General features: G+C 42.0%; 2 protein-coding genes across 4 annotated transcripts in view; both read right to left on the bottom strand.

The window, feature by feature from the left end:
* Positions 1 to 26,893, bottom strand: part of LOC138580086 (protein FAM118A-like) — a 1,834,209-nt gene that overhangs the window by 1,787,057 nt on the left and 20,259 nt on the right. The window lies entirely within an intron of this gene.
* On the bottom strand, positions 24,389 to 25,522 carry LOC138579671 (uncharacterized protein F54H12.2-like). Its single transcript, XM_069649911.1, has one exon. The coding sequence runs from the start codon at positions 25,520 to 25,522 to the stop codon at positions 24,389 to 24,391; it is 1,134 nt and encodes a 377-aa protein (XP_069506012.1).

Below are 26,893 nucleotides of genomic sequence, written 5' to 3'. Positions count from 1 at the left end.
GTAAAATGCTTCTTTCTTCCAGCTCGAAGGCGCGGTGGGTCCAGAATTCAGGTAAGGATCGAAGGTTTTGCTCTTATTCTAACCTTTGCTACTTCTGTTCCTCCCTTTTTCTAGGAGCTGCAGACTCGAGGCGGGCGTGGCAGAAGACTGGATGCAGGCTTGCAGACACGGTGAGCGTTACGCTGCTGGATGCAGACTAACGCGAAGCGTGTGCTGCTCTGGTTTAAATAGCCTCAAAAGTAGTCCCAGGTAAGTATTCCTCCCCAGCCCCACCCGAGTAAAAAATAGTCCCTGGGTAAAATAGTCCCTTCCAAGCCTCATTTGGCTTGGAGCTCTGCAGCATGGTCTGCATCAGGTAAGCTTGCAGCATGGTCTGCATCAGGTAAGTTCCACTCTATGAGCCTGGCCCCTATGGCGCCAGGACTGACTCGCCATATGAGTGTTGCGCCATAGGTGCCAGGACCGCACCCAAACAGCCCCTAGCAGGGGTTTTTGGGCTTGCTCAAAATAACGTGATGCCTGCTTCCGGGGTTGCTGGACCTAGTCTGGTTCCCCGGGGGTAGGCATCATGACAGTAGGTATCCGTCCGTAGATATGCAGGCGTTCAGAACTCCAGGGAGGATCAGGTAAGAAGTCCTGGGAGGAAGGAAACCGGGAAGGAACTGGAACTCGTACCGTTTACAGGTAGGATACGAGTGCACAATGGCCAGGTGGAGGACTGGTTTACAAGCGAGAAGCGCACATGGAGCCAATATTTACCTGGAAGGTTTAATAAACGCTAACAAGGGAGATAGCACAGGGAAAAGTAAAAGTTTGACACACTTGCCGGAAGTTCCGAAAGGTAGCGTTGAGACGCGCAGAGCCGCGGGGGCGTGTCTATTTTCTAGGAGATGGCAAATCCGTGGAAACACTAGAGCGGTACCTTTGCACTGGCGTCGGCCATGTTGGAATTATGCTCGAAAGGATGTTGCGGTGTCTTATGGACCACTGAGTCTAGAAATGGCTGAATCATGACAGCGAATAGTAGAGAAATTGAAAACATTAGTGCCCGAAAAAAGAATAGTTTGGGATAAATTGACTGCTTGTTTACAGGGCAAAGAGGAAGGAGCGACAGATTATTTTAATCAGTTTGAAGAGGTATTTGCAGATTTTAGTGGTCAAGATCAAAGTACCGAACTTGGGAAGAGATTGTTTGTTGATAAGTTCGTGCGAGGGTTGTTACCGAAAATTCTAACTGTAATAATGACATCTGAAAGTGCATGGCAAGCGAAATCAAAAAATGAAGTATTACATATGGCTCAATATTATGAGAACAGAGTAAATTCAGAAAAGGATAAGGAACTAAGGGATAAAGGAGATTTGAAAACAAGAGTGTTGTTATAGCAAGTAGCGAACAATAATAGAGGTGGTGGGAACGCACCATCTATAGTCCAATTTCCATTAATGTCCAAAATGCCAGGGGTACCAATAGGGATCAATCAATGTGCCTATTTTAGACAAGAAGGCCATTGGCGAGCACAGTGCCCGCAGATACAGAATAGAAATGGGACTATTCTGAGGGGACAGAATAGAGATCGTCCAGGAATACTAGGGCAGAATCGAAACCAAAACGTGTCACAATTTCAGGATAATCGGGGTGATCAGAATTAACAACGAAACAATACGAATGGTGGAAATGTTTTTGATAATCGGTCCACCAATACATATTACTCTGGCGATTTTACATCAGACGATGTACTGTTCTAATAGGAAAGCCCGAAACCGGGGTTGGAACCTGTACCTATTCCTGTTGACCAGAAAGGGCCCTACGTAGAAACAAAGGTTGGGAATAGGGAGCACATTTTTTTTAGTGGACACAGGTGCACAAAAATGGTCAATTGACCATCAGCAGGTTCCAGAAATACCACTGTCAGGGCATAGAAATGTCTCAGTAGGGTTCTCAGGTACGCCAGTAATTAGTCCAGTTTCACAACCAGTACCTATAACAATAGGTTCATTTACAGAGTCTTGGCCACTTCTTTTGACGAAAAATTGCGGCAAAAATGTGTTGCGATTGAGTTTGTTGAAAAAATTGAATGCGGTCATTGATTGTTCTCCTGATGGCGTGTATTTGACGATTTTGCCACAAGAGACTTCTGTTTCACAATTTGTATCTATGCCACTACCGACTGAATTGAGTGAAGTACTGGCTTGTATATGGGCAGTGAACGACAATGATGTTGGTTGTTTGAAATAAGAACTAGTAAAAATGTTTTGAAAGAAGGAGTTACATTGCTGCGTATTCCGCAATATAAAATTTCAGCTGAGGGAGAAAGAGCGTTGAAGTGCATTGTATCAGATTTAATTACAAGAAACGTAATTGAAGAAACTGCTGGTAGTATTTGCAATAGTCCGATTCTTCCGGTTTACAAGAAAGGAGATCATTATATTCCTTATTGTTTTATAATTGATTTACGCGGAGTGAATAAAGTGGTTGATCCACAATTTCCATTAGTCCCGGATGTGACTACAACTTTGACTATGATTCCAGCCTCTGCATTGTATTTTAGTGTAATTGATTTGAAAAACGCATTTTTTAGTATCCCAGTGCATCCGATAGTAGATATTTGTTTGCTTTTACACTAGTAGGACGTTCATTTACATTCACACGTATTCCACAGGGTTACACTGAAAGTGCACGTATTTATAGTAGAGCATTGAAGGAACAACTAGACATGCTTGAGATACAGACAGGGTGCGTATTGTTACAATACATTGATGTCTTGCTAATAGCAGCAGACACAGAAGACATTTGTAAAGAAAGCACTGTTGCATTATTGACACATTTAGCGTGACATGGACACAAGGCATCGCTAAAGAAATTCCAGTATTGTCGAAAGGAAGTGACCTATTTGGGCTACCTCCTTTCGAAGGAGGGAAGAAGATTGACACCAGAAAGAATAGAAAACATCTCTGATATGCCTATTCCAAACACGCAGAAAGAAGTCAGGGCTTTAATAGGCATGGCCTCATATTGTAGGCAGTGGATTGCTAACTTTTCAATGATTGTGAAACCAATAGTGGCATTGACAAGGAAGGACGTTACCTTACCTTTGCCATGGAACATGGAATGTCAAGAAGCATTTGACCTGCTCAAAGCTGCATTATGTTCAGCTCCAGTTTTGGGCATGCCAAATTACAACAAGAGTTTTAAGTTATTTGTTCATGAAAACAATGGATGTGCTTTGGCTGTTTTGACTCAGGAAAACGGGCAGGGGGAGAAATAGACCATGCAGTTACTTCTCTTCCATGTGGATCCTGTTGCATGTGCTTTGCCGCTTTGCTTGTGAGCTGTTGCTGCAGCCACCGCGTCAGTAAAACAAACCGAGGGAATGGTTTTAGGTCACGTTTTAACTGTAATGGTACCTCATTCAGTGGATGTTCTTTTAAATAGAACGCAGATGCAACATTTCACATCAGCCAGATTAACAAGGTACGAAATTGTCCTATTTGTACCGCATATTCAAATTAAGAGATGGTGCGCTTTAAATCCGGCCGAGGTAATGCCTCCTAGCAGTGAAAAAGGGGGTGAAAACCAATTTTCACATGATTACTTAATGGTTACTGAAAAAGAGACAAAAGGAAGAATTGATCTAACTGACACTCCACAGAAAGGGCCAGATGGAGAACTGTTTTGTGACGATTCTTATTTTAAATTACCAGATAGCACATCAACTGTTGCTTATGCCATCACAACACTGAAAACTATTATAGAGAGCAAGCAAATCCCATATAACTCAGCACAAGCTGCGGAAATAATAACGTTAACAAGAGCATGTGAAATTTCTGCAAACCTCCATGTAAACATATATACTGACAGTCAGTATGCCTATGGGGTGGTACACCATTTTGGTCGATTATGGGCTGAAAGGGGTTTCCTGATATCACATGGAACCAAAATCCAACATGGCACTTTGATACTGAGACTGTTGTCAGCGCTTCCCAAACGATTAGCAATAATGAAATGTTAAGCACATAGAAAAGTAACATGTAATGTAGGAAAGGGAAACCCATTTGCATCCAAAATTGCGAAACAAACTGCCACTGATGTGCACACAAAAATGTATGTCGAAAAAACAGGAGTGACGTGCATGATAGAAAATTGAAACAGTTAAAGAGATACAAGCAGAAGCTACTCTAGATGAAATAAAAAAAAGTCTCAGGGTCCAGCAGAATTAGATTCTGAGGGTTGTTGGGTGGACAAACATAATAACCCATGGATGTTGCCAAATGCCTATGTAATGGCAATGGTTACTATGGCTCACAGTCCGACACACATATGTGCTAGAAAAATGATTCAGCACCTGGACTCTGTATGGCAGAATATGCACATCAGAAAAATTGCTGAAACAATGGTTCAGAATTGCATGACTTGTTTACAACATAACATTGGGAAGGGAACAGTAACACCAGTAGGAGGTTTTGGCCCACCGTCCATGCCATTTGAAGTCATCCATTTTGATTTCATAGACATGTAGAGGTGCCAAAACTATAAGTATGTCCTCGTAGTGGTCTGCGCATTCAGCAAATTGGTAGAGGCCTATCCCCTGAAAGAATGTATAGCTATGTCCACAGCTAAATCCATGTTAAAAGAATAATTTCCCCGATTTGGACTGCCCTGTGTCATATGGTCAGATAATGGACCCATTTTATTGCGGCCGTGATATTGCAAATTTGCGCAGGTCTCCAAATTGATAAGCGATTCCATTCAGCCAGACACCCGATGAGTGCCGGTTTGGTAGAACACCAAAACGGTATCTTGAAATACAAGCTGAGCAAAGTGTTTGCAGGGAGCAATTTGAAATGACCCGATGCATTGCCACTAGCTTTACTGTGCATGCGAACAGCTGTGCAGGCGAGGACTGGTATCTCACCATATGAAATTGTTATGGGGAGACCAGCCAATGTCTGGAATGTGCCCCGACCAAAACGTTTGAGGGATATTGAGTATCCATTACTTATTGATTACTGCCAACAGTTGACTCAAAACTTGTGTTTGATTTATCAGCAGGTGCAGGAGGCTCTTCCTGTCAGATATACAGGCCCAGGACATTGTCTGCAGCCAGGTGACTGGACTCTGGTGAAAAATGTTGAAAGAAAGTCTTCACTTGCACCGTGCTGGACGGGACCTTTCCAGGTGCTACTGGCCACACAGACTGCAGTCTGAGTAAATGGCTGTAAACACTGGATCCACGCAACACACACGAAAAGAGTTATGTTTCCTTTGCCACATGAGAAAGAGATTGATGATCCTGACGTCGAAAGCAAGACAGCTGTACCTGATCACAAAGATATCAACGCCGAATCCCTGTCAGAAGTACTTCCTAAACCTGAGAAAGGGCCTGGGGAGATTGCAACGAAAATCAAAAGGGCAAAGTTGCCTCAACATTGCCTAACTGCTGCCTCATCATCACTCATTGCATCACGAATTGGCACTGATCCTGCATCTGGAAATGAGAGTGCATTGTTCATTGATCATACTGTACCTGGAGCTGCAAGGTACAATCTACGTTCACGAAATCGGAAGTGATCAGCTTTTGTTTCACCTTTGTTTCTAGCTCACGGATGGAGCTGGGAACGGAGGCCTAGGGAAAAGGAGCGTATGAGCTGTATACACTATAAAATTGATACTTGCTCCTGCCTTTTTGGAGCTCTGTGAAAGTTAACATCAGCTTGCTTTCATCTGTTAGCAGGCTAACCTGGATTGGCATGAACTTGTGTTGCTAACATGCGTTGCTGTGGAGAACTTTTCCAACGAACACTGAAAAACTTTTCCTGAAATAAACATTATAGAGGATGCCTATATTCGCTCCTGCCTATACCAATGCTGTTGATGATATAAAGATTGGCATTAATCCTACTAAAAGAAATACTTGGTTTAGAAAGAATAGTATGCTTTTGATTATGATACCGCTTTGCACTTTGATTACACTGATCCCAATGTTTTGGTCTCTGGAGACTAAGCATCCCTTAAACTCTCTCTTGTCTGCTACCAATGCTCCTATAATTTGCAGCCCAGTACATGTGCTCTCCTATACTCTTCCATCACAAGAAGTGAAACATAGAAAAGGATATGATAATAACACATTACTGCTGATTATGAATATGACCCATGCTATCTTGAATAGGTCCAATTGTTGGGTTTGTTCCCATTTACCCCAGCACCGGGAAAGAGGAATGGGTTGGTATATACATACTTTGCCGGTGTGACCTCGTAGTGAGTGCCTTGCAGGGGTCTCTGTCACCCAGTGGTTGACTTTCAACTGCAAAAGTTTGTGGTCACTACAATGCGTGTTTTTGACTGTTAGAGATAGGAGTTTTCTAAACAGCCCTTCAGAGGCAAAAATATAGTCCATGTGCTGCTTTGAGTCCCCCTTTGCCAAGTTCTTGCTGCCGGCTTATCGCCATCGACACAGCCATTTTCCATATAGATGTTTCTCTCTGAGAGTTTTTTTTGGAAGTCAAGGCCTCTTTTCACATTGTCAGACACGTTTAGAGATAGTGTTGTTATTTTGAGTCCTTGTTTGTCAAAGCACTCCATGTTCATGTCTCCACACAGGAGGACATCCAGAATGACCCATTCAGCCCTTGTGTCGTCAATGGACCTTAGTATTAGATCTCTAAAACTCTGACCTGAACCCTGGCCAGCCCTCCAATAGATGTTACAGATCAGCAACTTCCAGTAGTCCGGTGGGTTGGAGGCCCTGTTAATTTTGACTGTAGTTAGTTGTATTCCTGGATTAGGGTTTGTAGATGAAATTGCGACCAAACCACTTGATCGTTTAATCCCTGTTAACAGATCTACTGCAGGGTGACCTTTGGGTCCCTTTAAAGCTGGATTTATGGTGATAACGTACCCCTCCATGAGAGGTAATTCTCTGAGGCAGGTCTCCTGGAGACAAAACAAGGTGTACTTCGACATATTAGTCGCGCTTTTTCCAAATAGATGAGAAAACCCCCTCGTGTTCCAGCTAGCTAAGAAGGTCACTTTTTGGGGGTCTGGAAAGCACATCCGCTGGCGTTATGATTTTGATGACAAAGCACCCACCAACCAACTCCAATCTTCACAACTTCCCCCAGATGTGTTGTTACTTTTCTTCAAGTGGACTAATCTCTTTCCACTCTGCGCACCAATTGTGAAGTCTTCCTTGGCCACTTCGTTCTGCTTTTTTAGTTGGCCGAGGCCTCCTAGGGAGCCATGAGGTGTTCTACTTTTCACTTCACCCTCATCCTTAAGTCTGGTGCAATCCGAACCCTTTGATTCGGTAGCCAACTCCTCCAAGATGAATGAAGCCGTGAGTGTTCAGCTGGAGCCCCTCTTTCATGAGGAGGTTCTTGATTTTCCAAGAATCTATGTGCAGAATCTCACTGTCGAAGGAGTCTTCAATGGGAAATGTCCCTAGAACTGAATGAGGCGAGAGGTGGAACAATAGATAAGTCTCATAACGTTATCCCTGTTCATTACGAGGTTGTCCTTAAGGGACAGCTTTCTTTTCAGGGATAGTTAAACTTGTCTTTGGTCATTCCACTTTTGGAGAGCGGGTTTGAGATCCCCTTATTCTGGTCACCTTTGTCAGTACTACCTTTGTCAGCCCATGAAACAGATCTTCTTGGTGCCCCGTCCGGGTTGAGACAGTGAATCGTATCTGGGTGAGATGCCTCTGGGTGGTCCACTTTTGTTGATTTTGAGGCACGTCTCCTTTGTTCCAGGGTCAAAAAGTCTTGGTTGAATTTAGAGGGAGAGTAGCCCACTTCAGACTCCGAGGACAACACCTTGTCCTCTGTATTTTGGTGGACTCTTAAGTTGGCCACTTTTCGTGGAAGGCTGGAAGCTATCTGCTGCGTGGCCTTCTTAAAGGTTGCCCGTTCCTTAAGGTTTGAGGGTGCGATTTCTTTTCTGGCGTTCCAGCTGGTGTCCAGTGGTTCATTTCTGACTGGAACGCTGTGTACGTCGTGACCAACGTTTCTTCCATCGGACTCTTCCATTTTGTCTCATTCTGAATAGGTGGACAAGTTCATTAAGGAATTTACAGTACTCTCATGAGCTGTGTCGCTGTCAGGGTTGTTGCTGCTCTCCACACTAGATTCCATCCTTATGGAGTCTGGAGAGACACTACAGTTGGGCCTTTGTCTTCTGAATACTGCAGGCTTTTCCAGCCTCAGAATGTTCCATGGTAGGCCAGAGTTGCTAGTCCGAGATGTACTTTTTTGTTTGATGTTGTTCGATGTTGGTCAAGCTGGATTTGTCTCATTTGGGCCAGTTACCAGAAAGGGAAGCTCTTGGACTGGAGTAAGTAGCGGATCCCTTTTTGTTCACCACTAAGGTTTCTCCGAGGTTTTTGGAGGTGCCTCATTGGTGCTTTTTAAACATGTCAAATACTTTGAGTGGTGGGTTTGAGTTAAAAGCTCCCCCCCCTGTTCCCTCTGAGGGCCTTGGCAACAATGAAGGTTGATTAACCATGTGGGTTCCGCAGGAACTATTACTGCATTGGGTGGTAGGCCCGGTTGTGCCTCCACGGACGTTGATTTGTCTTCTGTTAAATGGACCTTAACCACTTCAAGAGGAACTACGATGGAAGGTAAAGTCTTTAGTGAGGGAGGTAGTACTGTGTCCTGTCTCCTTAAAGGGGCTACCTGAATGGCTGCCGTAGTTAGGTTAGAGCAGCTTAGCCTGTCAGCTCGCTTTTTTTCTTTTTCTAGAATGATCGGGTCAATGATGCTCTTCAAAATATGGGTAAAATGATCTGAGTTCTTGTCCAAGTTGGCTTGTAAAGCAGTAATAAAGCCTTCGACATAAATTAACTTAGAGTGCAGCATAGCGTAATACCATGGGGTTTCCACCCCTGATCCACTTTATAGTGATATGGCAACTGGTGCCGAGGGAATGGGCCGGAAACAAAAGTAAATACGTCAGAGGAGGAAATTGAGTCAATTGTCCCAGCGGTGTCCTCTTCACTTTGTAGGCCCATTGCTCCCCTCGCTGCCCTCTGTAGGTCCCCTGACTCCTCCGACGCCTCCAACTTAGGATCCCTCGAGTCATTTGGCCCGATATGTAGTGAGTCTTTAGAGGGAGCTGAGACTGAGGCTGGGCTTCGCCCTCCCCCATTCAGCCCCTGACACATGCCCGTCGGGTCTTCCTCACACTGAGGTCTTTCCCCAGTGGAAGGGTCACCAGCAGCAGGCAAGACCACCTCTACCTCTGGAACCGAGCACCCCAGGGTGAGTCCGGGAGAGAGTTTGTCCGGTGTAGGTTGCAATGTTATTTCATGAGATGATGTAAAGTGGGTGATCTTAATCGCTGGAGACAGAGGGCAAGGGGTATCCATTGTTCTCCTTATTCTCCTTGTGGGTGCCTAGGAATTGCTTCTCACTCCTTAGAGAGTTGCTCCCCATGCCCCCCCGAGATCTAGGGACATCTACAACAAGAGCCTCAGGTCACTCAGTGGCCCACAACGCCCTGGGCTCACACGCCTCACCTTATCCCCCGCCTCTGATTCCACTCCAGGGAACGGATTGTGAAGGAAGGGAAAGAGGGGGGAGAGGGGGTGAGAGGGGGGAAGGGGTGGGGGGGTGAGGAGGTATGGGCCTAGTTCGATCCCCCAACTACTGCTCAAACTGTGGCAATTAGCAGTACTGCACGGTACTCAGAGCTCAATGCTCTGTGCTCGGTACCGGGTTGCTGAGAACTCTTGCCACCCTCACCTCACCTTGCCTCCGCTCGTTGCCGCCGCCGCCACCCGTCACCCGTGGCACTGCACTGCTCAGGCACTTTCTCGGTCAGCAGCACACGGTCGGCTGCAGCAGCACTCCGTTGGCACACAGCACTGCTTAGCACTGCATGTCGCCAAAGGTTAAGATTCAACGTAAGATTCAACGGTGAGGTTGCTTCTGGTGCACCAACTCCAGCAGCTTAGCCTGCTGATTCCAGGAAAGGACCTCTCTGAAAGCTACGTTAAAGGCCATCAAGCTGCACTGAGCCCACAAGCTTCACGGGACAGCCGCTTCCGACAACCAACAGGATTCACAGTTTTCTTAGTTCTGAGTACCCCTTTATCAGCTTCACCTCCAAACCTAAGCACAGCTGTACAAATGAATTATCTCTACATCCGCAAGGGGATGTTCAGCGAGAGTGGAAGAGGTAGTATGCGTCGCCTAGAGCAACATGGATGATGTGGAAGCAGCATAAAAAGGAATGGAGGAACTACTATGTCTAAATTTTTCTCCTAAAATAGGAGAGGTGTTCATAGGTCGCAATTTCATACCAGACCCTTTTAGGAGAATACAATCTGAAAAAGAAAGCAGTAAAGGATAATCAAATGCCCCGTGCTCCATGGGTTTCACGGGAGCGCTGTAGAGATTATAGTGAGGCAACTGGGGAGCTGACACTGTGCCATATTGAAAGAAAAAGAAATGGAGATGGCATACCCCAAAATATTCTCAACAGCCGTCACAGCACGCCTCTTCTTCAACTACATCAACTTCATATGCTGCCCGCACATATGCGTTCTGCGCAGCTTCATGCAGTCTAAAGTCTGCAGTTCTGTTTCCTGCCGACGCTGTGTAACTGCAAAATGCCATTCCACAGCAACAATATCCTCAGTATCCGTATGGCAATTTAATAACTTTCAACGTGACCTGTGTACTACTTGTATCTTTATATATTTTCCAAAATTAACTAACAACAGAAAGGAAGCATATGTGTCTCATTAATTCCCTTGTCTTGTCTACAAATCTCTCCATGACCAGCCCCCACAACATTTCTTCCCTCCTCTCATTTTACTCCCCCTCCCACTCTCTCCGCTCAGCAGACCTCTACCTCCTCACTGTACCTCCAGCCCTATGTGCCTCCTCACGCTTCCGCTCCTTCCAACTCTTGGCCCCCCTACACTGGAACTCTCTACTGCTCTCCATCCACTCCACCCCTACCTACTCATCCTTCCGCTCCTCCCTGAAAGCCCTTCTTCTTCACTCCCCCCTGACTCCTCTTCCCTACCGCTCTCCCCTTCTAACCCTTGCCCCTCTACTTCTTCTCCCTCCCCCTTCCCTAATGACCTTAAATTGGTCATTGAAACCACTTGGGGGCATTGAGGACACCAGATCACTTCCCCCTCCCTTACCCCTCTCTTCCACCGCCCCCTTCCTCCCACTCCCCTGACCTCAAAAAAGACATTGTAACCCCCATCACCTAGCCCCTCGACCCTCCCCTTCCCCCACTTTCCCCCTCCTCCTAGTAAATTGTTCTACATATTGTTCTAATGACTTGTTTCATATTTGTAAATATGCTTCTCTCACTTTTGTACCTGTTGTTATACTGTAAAGCGCTTTGGCTTAAAGCGCTATATAAATTCAATAAACAAACATAGCATAAACATAAGTGATTCAGTTATACACCCCATTGGCTGGCAGGTAGAGACAAGTAACACCACTTTTTAAAGTAGAGTGCTTTTATGAAAGGCAGCATGTTAAGCAGACTTTCATTTAGAATACATTCAGGTAAGCTCCTGAAATTCTGAAAATAATCCATGTTCCCCTAGCTGATGGAAGTTCATCACAAGGTCTCAGAGAAAATCGGGGGTAGCTAAGGAAAGTACAAGGAGTACCATGGCCAGGGAGAGTGATGAACACATGACTAAACATGTTGGGATGAGATTAGGATAAGGGTGACCAGATGTGTCCACAGGGGCCTCTCCCAATCCAGGCCGGTCAGAAGAGTGAGAAAGGTGAGCAAATCAGTCTGTTTTTACATACTGATGGGAGCGGTCCATGAGTAATGTGGTAAAAGCCAGGAGACAGCAGGAAATGGTTCCAGAGATGAGTCGTGTCCCAAACTCGGTCTTATGTGCAAGGCAGAAAGGCCTGTGAGAAAAGCGAAATCCACAGTTGTGAAAGACTTTGCTTGGTCCTGCCAGCGCCACCAGTCACCTGTTCCTGGCCGTGGAACAGTATGATAGGACTGCAGTGTAAGACAGAACTGAGGATGGGGCACTTTAAGTAAACCTGTTTTTTGTTCACAAGTCCCTTTCTCAGCTTTACCGTGAGTAGGTGTGCATGAACTCCTACTGTCCAGAAAGTTCTGATGCTCCCTTTATGGCTCCTTTCCTTCAACACTATTTAAACAGCTGGATTTGCAGCATATGAATAACTTTACTGCAAATGCCTCTTCAAGCCACGCATTATACCTGCACCCTTCAACACAGCAATACTCTTCTATTTATTTAATATTTATTTAAATTTAATTCAATAAACATAAACATATTTGCTGAACCTGAGCAATTTTCATACAACATGCAATCTCCTTTACCTAATCACATCTTTAGAGCAGCCCATTGCGCTTCACTTCTCTTCAGGCTGGATTTCTAGGCCTTGATGGGTCTAGAAAGCTTGACACAAATACCCTGGCAGGAGTTACTTTTGACTCCCCAGGCCAACTGGTGCCACACCGATCTGAAATTAATTCCGTTGTTGTTGGGAATAGGCATAAATAAATCATTAGAACACATGCAGAAGACATCTAAAGCATAATAGGCCAAATAGAAAGGACAAAAGGTTATAGTGGGCATATCATTTGGAAGTTAAATTCGCTCTCACTATGTAGTCCTGCTTAGCAGATGACGCCTATAACTTAGGAGATGCTTTTTGTTCCTGTTCAACTAATCCTTATTTCTATCTCTGTCTTGTAGCTCCTGAAGTCGAATCATTCAAACCAGCTCCTCCGAATGACCCATACATACCTAAACACAAGGACAGTCCACTGCGAGAACAGGGCCCTACGCTATGAAACACGTAAACCCAGCATATGAGCTGAATTGACCATCTGTGCTTCAGAAAACTCCAGGAAGCAGACCTCTTCAATTTGACCTATGGTTGAACACTTGATCCTTGTGGCAACCTAATGAAGAATGCTGCATAGGAGTAGTGGAGTAACCCCCCTTTCATCAACTGACAGGCCTTAACCACGCCCTAACCGGATGTCCAGCCCCTTGGGGTGTCCATGGCAACGCATGTCCCGCCTTAGCGGATGTCCCTGTGCTGTAGTGACGTCATGTGTTGTGTTGAGGGGCGTGGTGGTGAAGGAAAGGGCGTTTCCCGGGGGTGATGTCGTGGGTGATGTAATATTTTGGGGGCTAGGCGTGGTCTAGCAGGTGTGGTGACATCACGGGTGTGTCCCTGAAGTTTCCCCTAAGGCCTAACCCAATAGTGACGTCATGCGTTGTGTTGAGGGACGTGGTGGTGTAGGAAAGGGTGTTTCCCGGTGGTGATGTCGTGCATGAGGTAATATTTTGGGGGCTAGGCGTGTCCCAGCAGGGATGGTGACATCACAGGTGTGTCCCTGCTTTTTTTTGTAAGGCCTAACCTAACAGTGACGTCATGGCTTGTGTTTAGGGCGTGGTGGTGTAGGAAAGGGTGTTTCCCGGTGGTGATGTCGTGCATGAGGTAATATTTTGGGGGCTAGGCGTGGTCCAGCAGGGATGATGACATCCCTCTGGGGTCAAGGTCCAGGGTTTTGATGAGATGATGTAGGTATGAAGTTGTGATGTCAGGGGGGCAGGCCGGGGGGCGTTGTGGGGGTGATGTAGTTGTGGGTCCTCCCCTAGGGGTGGAGTATGGTGTATATATACAGAAGGAGCTCTGGAGAGAGGTAGACGGCGCTCTTGGAGTCTGCGGTAGTATGCATGGTCTGACTCTATGTTTAGGCGGGCTATGGATCTTTTTTAATTGATAAATATATTTCCAAAACCTGTAAGTTTAGGTGTGTGTGTGTGTGTGTGTGTGTGTGTGTGTGTGTGTGTGTGTGTGTGTGTGTGTGTGTGTGTGTGTGTGTGTGTGTGTGTGTGTGTGTAAAATAAGAAAAGATTAACAGTTATAAATGTTGAGCTGTGTTGTGGTAAAATGTGGTGCAGCAAAAAAAAAGCTTTGTTTTTTTATGGATGATTCATCCAGGCAATGTAGAGTTAACTGGAGTCTTTAAAGAAGCTTTGGGACATGGAGGGAACAATCAATATTTCGGTCGCACTCTGATGTGTAGCATTGGCTCATGTTTGTAAAACAAGTCTTACATTCGTTTTGTATGGAGCATGGAGTTTTAAGCCGTGTCATTGTATGTATTTGTAGAGTGTATGTGTACCATTTGGAAAAGGCCACGTCCGCAGATCTAAGAGGTTAGGGTCCTGTCTCTGACGATATACGTTTCTATGTAAATTGATATAAAGTGGGCTGACTAGCTAAACATTAAACAGTCTAGGTTATAAATATACCGGTAACAGGAAAGCTGCCTTTTCATTTACACTTTTGCGCCTGAAGTCATGGAGTTTGGAAACGAAGTAAGTGCATTTTTCCTTTTTTTTTTTCTTTAAAAAATGATTCAAGGTGTATAATTATTGATTCCTTTTATTTAGAGATACGAAGCACCGTCCTTTTACGATGAATTTGACTGCCAAAAAATATTAGACAAGGGTATGTGTATTTTGTTTTATAAGTGTAGAATTAATGTTATACTTGGAAAAAGGTTAAATTGTTTGAAAAAGAGTCCCGTGAATAAGACAAAAGGCAATGTAAACGTAGGAGGTTCTGCAAAACCAAAAGAATTGTATTTAGGGTTTGTGTATGAGGCTAATAAAGCTATACTGTGTGTTTTATTTATAATAGATACGACTAAAGATGAGAACATAGGCGCTTTACAAGGTAATCTGGATGCTTAAAACCTGTTTGTTGTTTGCCGCTTTGTAAAGGATATATGTGTAGGTAATCTCTAATATTGATTAGTTAGACACGCGGTGGAGAGCGAAGGACTTTGAGTTTTTGAAAGGTTTCAGGCAGTCATTGTTTTAGACTTGTGAATTTGAGAGTTTTGATTGTAGGGTGGACAGACAATTATTTGAGCCTATTCAAATAAAATATATTTTTATTCTAGAAATGAATGAAAAAAAAGAAAACAGCGGCCACATGCTATTTTAGATAAAATAAAGATGTTTCTGATGCTTATGGGACCCGTGCAATGTAAAAAAAAAGAAGCTGTATTTGACTAGCCAATCTATAATATTGATTTTTTTCTCTGACCAGGACACCGTGGATAAATATTGAACAGCAGTGTATAAATGAACATGGCCATCGTAACTTTTTAAAATGAATCATTTGGGTTACAAGTTAATGGCTTTTATGAAAATTATGTTTTTAGTTAAAACACTAATACAAGCAGGAATTTTAACATGGTTTGCTTATAAGTGGAGGGTGCAACCTTTAAATGGTATTTTCAGTTTGTATTTGGCTGTGGTGCGATTGTTACACTGTGTAAAGACACGATGCGACTTATGTATTTAGACACGTGTGTTTCTATAATATTGATTTTTCTTTGACCAGGACACCGTGGATAAATATTGAACAGCAGTGTACAAATGGACATGGCCATCGTAACTTTTTAAAATTAATCATTTGGGTTACAAGTTAATGGCTTTTATGAAAAATGTGTTTAGTTTAAAGCTGTAATAGAAACATGAAGTTTTAAAGTGGAGGGTGCAACCTTTAAACGGTATTTTGAGTTTGTATTTGGTTATGGTGCGTTTGTTACACTGTGTAAAGACACGATGCGGCTTATGTATTTAGACACGTGTGTTTTGTAAATGATATTTTAGAGTGTTTTTTATTTGAACACCTGAAGTCTTAGGATATTAGGGTTCACGGTGTAATCACATATGAATTAAAAATGTATGCTTTTGTATTAACATTATAGTAGACCGTGTCTATGGGAAAAAGGCTTCCCAAAAGAGGAAGCATGTAAATGCTGCAAATTCTAAACTTGTGAAAGACACACCGGCGTGTACGAAAGGTAATCCAATTAATTTTAATTTTATAGTGGTGTGTGTGTTTGTGTGTGTGTTTGGCTGCAGTATGTAAGGATTAATGTTATAATGTTTTTATGTAGATTTACAATTGTTGGGAAAAGCAGAACATGTTGAGGGTCAGCCGAAAAGAAAGCGCTTAGAGGTGGATACGCATGGTACGTGATTTATGTTTGCTTAGCAGCTTTAAGGCTTATTATAGTTTTTTTTTTTTATTTTTTATGGGTTTTGTATGCTTTAGAAGGAAACAATTATTAGGATTTATGAGCTTCTTTGGTTATAAGGAATCACACTTATGTTTTAGTTTTGTAAACATGTATCTGATTATGTTATGGTCAATTTTTTTTAGGGTCTAGTGTTGTGAAGAAGTCTAAAGGATTAGCACATGGTACCTCTAGATGGCAGGCCGCCGATCGTGTGAAAAAAACAGGCCAGACCTTAGAGCATTTTAAGGGGATTTTGAAAAGGACCTATTCAGGGGACAGCATGCAAGGTATGTTATTTATGCTTGCTAGCTTTATAGATTAAAGGTTTATAAAGGTATCTAGGGGATATATTATTATAGGTGTTTATGTGATTTCATTGTTTTAAAAGGAAGCATGTATTAGGTTATAGGATGGTGTATGTTTATAAGGAATAGGCTTTTGCTTCGAGTTTGTAATGTTCTTTTAATTATGTTTATTTTTAGGGTCTAGTGTTGCGCTTACGCCCTTTGCGGTCCCACCAACGACTCGTGTGAAGAAAACAGGTCAGCCCTACACAGAACACTTTAGCACAACACGGGAGGGGGGGTTATCAGGAGTGTTTGGGGCTCCAAAAATGTTTAAAGAACTCTAAACTAAGTTTGAAAAAAGATGTACGGTTACAGGGGTTCAACCTGTTTTAAATATGACTAACTCTGAAGCTGTGGAAGATCAAAGTATTCAGGTAACTCCGGCTGATCCCCCTCAGGCCCTGTCTGTTAGATGTGATAAAAAAACAAGGTCTCGTGTAAAGGTTATACCACCTATAGACCCATCAGCTAATAGATCGCAGCTGGAGAGTATAGGTTGTGGCGATATTACCCCGTCTAATGTGCTTTTATCTTTAAAGGTAGTAGCCCCTTTAGACCCAATACAGGCCGTCGTTAGGGCACGTTCTCCTGATTATGGATACTGTACACCGCCCCATACCTATTCACCCACAATCCCCAGCAGTGAGAGGTATGTTGATATTCCCCAAAATTTAGAACCAGCGTTGGAGGTACCAGGTGTACCAATAGCCCCTGATTCTGAAAATGTTATAATAATTATATATTTATTATAATATATATTATTATATATATTTTAATTATTATACCAACAGCCCATGCTTCTAAACCTGTTATAATAATTATAGACTCACCTGTAAAAGAGCCTATTGTAAATCCACCTATAAAAGAGCCTGTTGTAAATCCCCCTATAAAAGAGCCTATTATAGTTAACTCAGACTCCCACATAAAATTAGCTTGAGAAGAATTTGTATATGCCTCTGTTATTTGTAGGTTAAATGACCCCCCTAAGCCGTTAGATCTTTCAAGCACAGGGCCAAATGGTGTAAACAAACGGGTGTGTGCAGTGAACAATTTTCACAAGCTTGATAATAAACCGTTGTCTCCCCGACATACCTTTAAACATGTTAACACACCAGCCGCCCGGGTGACGGTTCCCTGTTATAAAAGGGGTGACACTGCTAAGCGATTATTTGAGGAAGATGTATTAAATAGTAAAAAAGGAAAACATCTACCAGGTATACAGAAGAAAGTAAACTTAGGCTGCCAGAGGTATAGATTAAAGCAAAAGGGTACTAAAAAAGCTTTAATTGATACACGTCGAGGTGTTTGCAAGGCCAAACATCTTTTGTTCAAGATGAAATCTAAAACCAATGTACTGGCCCAAGACTATAAAAAACAGTCTTTAAAAAATAAAGCTAGGGCTGTTCCAAATCAGTTGACAATCCCCATAACAGCATTAAGGACTGGGTTAGGTCCTGGGAAGTCCACAAATGGTATAGATGTAATGACACCCCCTAGTACCATAGGGTATGGTTTGGAAGATGTGCATACACCCCCTAAGCCTGTAGACATACCACATTTACCTGTAAAAGGTACAAAGGCCTTGCGTTTAAAATGGCTTTGCTCGAGGAGACAGAGGAAAATGTTTTTGAAACGCTTAAAAAAAGCAAAAGCTATCATTACCCGCCGTGCAAAGAAAGATTTAGAGCTTCACTCTCCAGATACACCTGACACGTCTGATACAGAAACTGTTTTTTTACAGAGTTTGGGAACTTACCATCATGATATACCAAAATATAAAAGTGTTGAATACTATGAAGTTTTTCGTTTTATGAATCTAGATAGGATAACCTCAACAGGTCACGCACTATTACTTATAAAAAAATCGGTTGAGAGGCTTGTTTCCCACATTTTGGAATCTGCTGGTCCTAATGACTTTGTCCAGATCCGTTTAGACAGTTCTACTTTAAATAGACCTCTTTTTACCAGACGAACCCACCAACAGGTGTTTGATGTTTTAAGAGTTTTTAGAAAACATTGGCCGTTTGCTACAAAGTAAGGCTGAGCTTCTTGTAACGGAACCCTTAAGAATTGTAACTTTGATTGTTAGATCTAGAGAGGGTGGCGTGTACAGGCCTTTAAAGAAAACACTCTACAGTATGATTGTGGCTAAGAAGAAGCGTTGGCTTTTGGATTTTAACTATGGGAACTTAAATATATGTATGGCTGCCAGTATCATAGGTCTGCTGGAGCCTAGAACTGTTACTGACGGTTACATACAAAGAACGGCCTTAGAGGTCCACCAGACTCTGGGTATACCCCCTGACGTCATGGTTGGTTTTAATGAAGTGTGCCTATTTGAAGATTACTTTGGGGTGCCGATCAAAATGTTGTATAATGAAGACAGGATTTGGAAATATTTTCCCCAGGGTGACACTTCTAATAAAAACACTGTCTATCTTTTACATCATGAGAAACACTATTACGGCATTTTAAACCTACAAGGTTTTCTAGGGGTAAAGAATTTATGTCCTTTTTGTTGTCATATATACAACAATCGAATGGCTCACAAATGTACATTACATTGTCACATGTGTCAAAGAGATGGGTGTCTTGTGTTGGACGAATCAAAGTTTAAATGTCCCAAATGTAAAACTTTTGCCCGGTCTGAACAATGCCTTAAAAAACACATTGAGAAAGCAGCGCAGGGTTTAGCCCAATGTTATTTGAAAACGGACTGTGTTTCATGCGGTCGCTTTATAAATGCTAATCATGAATGCCGTGGTAAAATTTGCCCTAGATGTAAAATTGAAGTTGTTTCATTGGAGGACCATTTGTGTTACATGACCGTTCCAAAAGATGTGGCTAAAACTGAGGATTACATTGTGTTTGATATAGAGTGTATGCAAGAGACAGGCATACACGTCCCAAACTATGTTTATGCCAAACATTTGACGGGTGATAAGACATGGTCCTTTTATGGTATAGACTGCATTAAGCGTTTTATTACTAATTTCTTGGATGAAAAATTTAGGGGGTATAGCTTTCTGGCACACAACAGTCAGGGGTATGATTCCTTCTTTTTGATACATGAAATGATTAAAGAACGAGTAGCAGTCAAACTGGTAATGCATGGTGCAAAGCTAAAACTTTTAGAGGTAATACCCTTTAAAATTCGGTTTATTGACAGCTTACATTTTTTGCCTATGAAGTTAAGTAAGTTGCCTAAAGCTTTTGGATTTCCAGGGTCGAAAGGTTATTTTCCGCATTTTTTTAATACCCAGCAGAATCAAAACTATGTGGGTCCTATTCCTCCTGTGGAGTGCTATGGTTCAGAATTTATGATGTCTGAAGAAAAGGAGGCATTTCTAAAATGGTACTCAGAGGCCCGTAAAGATGTTTTTGATTTTAAGAGGGAGCTAAAAAGGTATTGTCGCGAAGATGTTAATATTTTGAGAACAGCCTGTAACATTTTTAGAAACGGTATCATTGAGCTAACCCAAAAGGAGCACATTTTGAAACCCAATACTCCTGAGGAGTTAAAATATGTGACGTATGTTGATCCATTCACTTTTATCACGCTAGCTAGCATGTGTATGCATATATATAAACAACTGTTTCTTGAGCCTGAAACAATAGCCCTAGTGCCAATCGACTTGTATCATGGAAAACAAAAACGTTTTTCTACCCCTTCTATACAGTGGTTGATGTACTTGTCCCATCAAGATGGTATACCTATACAACATGCCCTGCGTGGAGGGGAAAAAAAGATTGGCCCCTATTTTTTAGATGGTTATGCGTGTCTAAATGGGGAGGAATTGGCCTATGAATTTAATGGTTGTTTTTTTCACGGGTGCCCCCGATGCTATAAGGAAAATGACTATAACACCATGATGGGCTGTACTAATGACCATTTACATAGAAGAACACTTTTAAAAAATAATTTTCTTGAAAACAAGGGTTTGCCCGTTATTACACTGTGGGAACATGAATGGACAGATATGCTAAAAAATGATGAGGGGCTAAACATTTTTTTGAAACAAACAAATCTACCAGAACCCTTAGAACCCTGTGATGCTCTCTTTGGGGGAAGGACTAATGCTGTTAAACTTTACCACGCGATAGCTCCTGGTGAAAAGATACACTACTTTGACTACACCAGTCTCTACCCCTTTGTTAACAATTCAAAACCGTACCCGCTAGGACACCCCCAAATTATCTATGAAGATTTTGGAGATGTTAAACAATATTTTGGACTGATTAAATGTCAGATGTACCCCCCTAAAAAACTTTATTTCCCAGTGCTCCCTCAAAGAGTTTCTGGAAAACTAATGTTCCCACTTCTTATGACTTGTGCCACTACAAAACAAACTGAGAAATGCACACACAGTGACGAGGAACGCTCTATTACTGGTACCTGGTGTACTGTTGAGCTACAAGTGGCCTTACAGAAAGGATACCGGCTGGGTAGGATTTATGAAATATGGCACTTTGGGAAAGCTACAGTAGAGCTGTTCACAAAATACATTTGTCTTTTTCTTCGAGACAAACAGGAAGCGTCGGGTTACCCCGAATGTTGCAAGGATGATGAATCCCGACAGCGGTATATAGACGAGTATTACAAACACCAAGGGATACGGTTAAGACCCGAGTTCATTGAAAACAATCCCTCTAGACGTCAGTTAGCTAAACTGTGTTTAAATTCCTTATGGGGTAAATTTGCGCAAAGAACCAACCTTCCAAATACAACCATTATAACGGATCCCGAAGAGTTGACCGCTTATCTTTTTGACCTGGGCTATGACATTTTAAGCTTACAGTTTATAGATGAGGAAACAGCGTGTCTTTGCTGGAAGTATGCCAAAGAGTTCCCAACGTGCTCCAACAACATAAACATTTTTATTGCATGTTTTACAACAGCCCACGCCCGTTTGGAGCTTTATAAAGTCATGGATGCCCTCCAAGACCGTTGTTTGTACCACGACACTGACTCTGTTATTTTTGTCAGCTCACCCGGTGACGAGGACCCGCCCCTGGGTGATTATCTAGGTAATTTAACAAGCGAACTAGCTCCGTGAGAGCACATTGTAGAATTTGTTTCTGCAGGTCCCAAAACCTATTTCTATAGGACATCCAACGGTGTTGTCTGTATGAAAGTAAAGGGTATCACTTTAAATGTTAGCAATAGTATAAAAATTAATTTTGACAGTTTAAAGGAGCTGGTGCAGGAATACTCTTTAAACAACATAACCAAAAATATCACAGTTCATCAACCTTCAATAGTGCGTAAAAAGAAACAATGGGAGATTAGCAGTGAAACGCTGCAAAAAACCTTGAGGGTAGTATTTGATAAGCGTGTGCTTACTGCTAATTACAAAACATTACCCTATGGTTATTGAAAAGGGAACAACGTATACGATGGATACCCGGTTACAACACCCTTTTTCATGCGTGTTAGCGGGACCTTCTAGCTGTGGTAAAAGCTATTTTATTAAGCAGCTATTAGAAAACCCACCCTCTGTTATGAATACCATTCCTGAAAATGTTATCTGTTTTTTTTCTTGCTGGCAGCCCTTGTATAATGAATTGGCATCTAAAATACCACATCTGAAGTTTGTGGAGGGCTTACCAAATTCTTTGAATGACGACCGCTTGCTACCACCAAATCTTGTTAATATGATTATTGTAGATGATCTTATGATGGAAGGAGGGCATAGCTCGGAAATCGAGAAAGCTTTTACACAATACACACATCACAGGAACCTTAGCATTTGCTACATTGTTCAAAATTTATTCTACCGCGGAAAGGGCAACCGCTCCATAACATTAAACGCCAGCTATATAGTGTTGTTTAAAAACCCTAGAGATAAACATCAACTAACCGTCCTAGCGAGACAGATGTACCCGGGTAATACCTGTTTTTTTATGGAGGCTTTTGAAGATGCTACCTTAAAACCTTACATCTTGGTGGATCTAAAAACAAACACTTTAGAAGACTACAGATTGAGGACCGGTGTTTTCCCTCCTGATATACCCGTGGTTTACGTACAAAAGACATCTAGAAAACCACAGTGAAAAACAATCTTTCCTCATTAGCAACGACGACCAGCTACCATGACGGCCCGTATACGTAGGAATTTTGCTCTTCTTAAAATGCTAGTAACAGCTCCACCCCAACAACGGAAGGCCATTTTGTGCTCAGCCTCTGATGATCTAGTATCGGGTAGAGCAGAGATTGCCTTCAACACTATAAAAGGTAACGTTCCGTTATCCACCCAGCAACTAGGCGTTTTAAAAAAGAAAAAAAACCCTCCTTAAAAAGCTGAGTAACAAGAGGTCGTCTATAAAAACCAAAATAAAGCTTATAAAACAATCTGGGGGTTTTATAGGGGCACTCCTAGGTTTGGCATTGCCTCTAATTACTAGGCTTTTAGGGGGTGGTTAATGGAGCATGCCCAAAAGATGTATTTGGTTGACAAACGTCAGTTGGAGGGTATAAGTACCCCGAAGCGGGAAGAAGCAGATATCCGAAAATCAGCCACTTTAAGGCATGACTCTGAAATGCAAGAGGTTTTAAAGCGGCATGATTTATCAGACTATGATAAATTGGGGCTCTATTCAACTATTCTACAAAAATACTTAACATACTTTAGACAGGTCGAAAATGAGAAAAATAAACTGATGTTGTACATGCCCCCCGAAGACCCTGCAATTAGCTCTAAGCCCTCCCTATCAACCTCTGCCCCGGATCCTATGGTAATGGAGGTTTTGGACACTATTAACCCCCGATATCGGAAAAATGCAGAACTTTTGATGAACAAAATGGGAAGTGAAAAAAACGCGGCAACATGGAACTACAAGGGAGAATTTATCTATAAAGGAACAGTTGTTAAAGGATCAAATGTTCACGATTTAGTTCGCAGCATTACCAGCCCTCAGGCTTTTGGAAGACACACAAGACCTCGAGGTTGGGACCTGTTTATGCAAGCAGCTGCCGATGTGAACCTGCCCGCAACTTTAATTGGAAATATGGGACATCACGAACTGTTGGAAAATTTAAAAGACTCTGAGATCAAACCTTTAACAGCAGCTATTGAATCATCTGAAATGTCAATAAAAAAAAGAAAAAAAAATTAAAGCCAGTAAACGAGCCTCTTGGTTTAACGTGTAACCTCATTTTTTTTTTTAACAAAATCTTTAACCGTTGTAAAATATGTATATACATGTATATCTTTTTTTTTTTTTTTTTTTACTATTATTACTTTTCCAGTCTACAAAAAAAAGTAAAAAAATAAGTTCATTGCAATAAAAATATTATTCATACTTTCAAAGGCGTTATGTCTAATCATTTTGATCATGTCTAACATGTTTATAAAATATTAAATAAATGAAAAAATAAGACAAAAAAGCCTGTTTCAATTAAAAAGAAAATGTGTTTATTTATATGTGTACACAATTTAAGGTTTAGTAATAAGAGTACATTTTTGCCAACGATCAAAAACATTTACAGGGGATCTCCGAAAGCTGTTCTTATTCACAAAAGCAGTAACCATGACATCATTTTTCCGGAGGTCCAGTGAATAGGTGTGCATAACCCTTATCAGCGAGTGTTTCTCAGACATGTTAGATACAAAGTAACAGGAGTGCTGGCCACACGTGATGTCTTCAGGATGTTGCACAGGTGTTTTATTATAATGTATAACGGGTGCTATATCCTTCACATAGTCCAGGATAGCGCCTCTGTATATGGGGTGGCTTGGGAAACACCCCAGGCTGTCAAAGACTGTTATTGTATCCTTGTTTATAAACATACCTATCCAATGGGTGCCTTCCTGATCTTGGGGATCGGTGTTCGCCACAAGACTAATGGGTCGCTCATTACTTATGTCTCTTGGAAGGTTATCACATGAATACACACCCTTGAATGTTTTCTTAGCGTGTTTGTCTTTACTTAGAAAACGCTTGATCTGGTAAGTATCCATTACATGTCGTACAGGACTTGTCGTTGATTGTTGAGTTCCATGACCGAGTGAAATAGAGCCATAATAATTAGATTCACTGTGTTGGGTAAATTTGCAGCAAAGCGTACTTCTATGCGTAGATTACCATTTCTAATAAGATTATAATGGCCGGTTGATGTATTATCAGGTCTCAAATCAAAAGCTAAGAGAGTATAACCCCCATCATAATCGTCCCGGGGTATCACAAAACCTTTATCATGCAGATGTTTACCGCTGATGGAGACAAGTCCCAAATACTCCCTAATTGTATTTTTTTGTTGAAAACTGGGACTGTAGGCTTTAGACGTTATAACGACCCCGTCTTTAAAAAGAGCTGCGTAGTTGATGTTGTAATGTTTAAAATTAAAAGGGTTGCTGGCGTAAGCCCCAGAAAAAGCTGTGTTGTCCACAAAACCAATGATGATTATTTTCGGTAACTGTCCAAGGAATAAGTTATCTTGACTGGCGACACGGCTACCCGCTGGAACACTGAAAATTTTCAAAGATGTCCGCTCCACCGGATATTTTAAGTTTGATACTTGTAGAGCATCAGCATGAGCTAATCTGACCGTGGGTGACACATTCACCCTTTTAATAAATAAACTAGCTGATACTATAATCAGCTTGTAGGCTTCAGCATCATCGCTGTTGAGGCAAAAAGCATCTTTATTTCTAGAAAGTTTAATTTTCAGATCAACGCCGTTTACCATTAGTTTCTCCTGGAAAAATAGATCGGAGTGTAGACGGCCTAGTAAATCAAAATTTCTGCTCCCTCTGGCATGTGTAGCTCTTTTTATAAAACCTGCATTAGCCCCATCTAGAGCATAATACTCCATATGGCCTGCTGTGTCCTTATAGAAAAGCCCCGCTGTAAACTGAGTGTCCAAAGCGTCATTGCTGTAGTTCAAAATGCTTTCTATATAGGCCCTGTACGCATACATGTTGTCGCTTTGTGTAATCAGCCGGTCGCCTAGAGTAATATCCACTTGATTAAAGAGGGTAGCCACAGGGTAAGCAATCGTAGCAACTTTAGCCGTTGCAGGGATAGCTGATCCATCAGCTTTTGTTATTTTACAAGTGAGGTAAAGTAACATGTCATTTAAATCCAGATACATCTCTGTTGAGCCTGATATATAAAACTCTATAGGCGCTAGTGCAGCAAGGGGAGCCACTTCCATGAAAAAGCTGTTTTCAATGCTAGTTTGTGTCGGGGGTACAGCAAACAGATCGAGTTCAGATTTCACACATTCCCCGACGCACAATGGATAAACGCCATCTTTTAGAAAATATTAATGCCGGGGCTGTTTTTTTTTTTCTTGACCGATCTGTTCTTGCGAGTTCTTTTTCTCTTCTGAGCCGTTTTCGTTGCTGATCCTAGTTTTTTATGCATTCCTGGAGGGCCCCATCTGTGCAGTGATTTCCTCTATCTTTTGTTTGATGTTGTTTTTCACACAAACCAGCCCAGAACCCTCTTGCAGTGGTTGGTTAAAACGATTTGCAATGGATGTTGTAGCCGTAGACACCACCTCTTTAGCAATATTTGTGGCTGCTGTTTTCACATGTGGTTTGGCTAATTCAAACCCCTTTCGTAGAAACGGCATAGCCCTTCGAAAGAGGCTTCTAAAAATACTTCCGAAACCCGCACCATACATAACGGGTGCCCCTTGAAAGTAAGGTTTATTGCCATAACCAGCTTGTCGGCGGTAATAATCCCTATAAACGTACGGCTCCCTATAGTTTTTCATAAATACCATGTTTTTTAATAGTCTTTTTCTCGCCTAGGACGTAGGTGTAGTTTCACTAGGACCTTCCCGTATTTAAATGACACCAACTCCCCCTGATCATCCCTTATCTGTATATTGATAGTGTCAAAATGACTCTTACAAACCGGTATATAATCAGGTTTAATATATTGTATATTAACAATGCCATTATTTTCACCTTTGACCTGGGCTGTTCTCATTAGCGGGGCGTACGAGTCACTGACCCTTTGATATTCTACTATATCACTGTAGATCATAAGACTGTAAAATCCCCCATCAATATCAGCACGTGTTTTGTCCAAATCTTTAGTACTTTTTACATGTTGAACGGTTCCCAAAACACGAAAACGTTTCCCAGTACATATAAACTCGGTGGTAAGATCCGTCGATTTTAGAAATACTTTTCTCTGCACCTTATCCAGAAACAATTGTATATCAGAATAGCGTTCAATGTTTGCGAGACTTTTATTGATAGCCTCTAACAAAACTTGTATACTGCTGTAAAATCCATGAGGAAAACCGGCATGTAACAGTTCAATAGGACCTTCACGTTTGATGGTAAATTTGGCCTCTCTTCTAGACACAGTGTCACAGGTATGGGGGTATTGAATCTCCATTAGACCCGCTTCCCACAATCCTTGTAAATCAACGGGTTTAGCCATTTTAACACAATAATTTGATATTTCATTGTTTGGAAATGTATCGTGAGAAGTGTTACTGGGT

This window comes from Ambystoma mexicanum, chromosome 3p (genome assembly GCF_040938575.1).
Source record: "Ambystoma mexicanum isolate Mex_15411 chromosome 3p, UKY_AmexF1_1, whole genome shotgun sequence".
Classification (NCBI taxonomy): domain Eukaryota; kingdom Metazoa; phylum Chordata; class Amphibia; order Caudata; family Ambystomatidae; genus Ambystoma; species Ambystoma mexicanum.
This window is presented reverse-complemented; position numbering and strand designations above follow the sequence as displayed.

Bases quoted from the DNA above. Each gene is read 5' to 3' on its own strand.
- LOC138579671 (XM_069649911.1), bottom strand. From the start codon at position 25,522: ATGTATCTGGATTTAAATGACATGTTACTTTACCTCACTTGTAAAATA.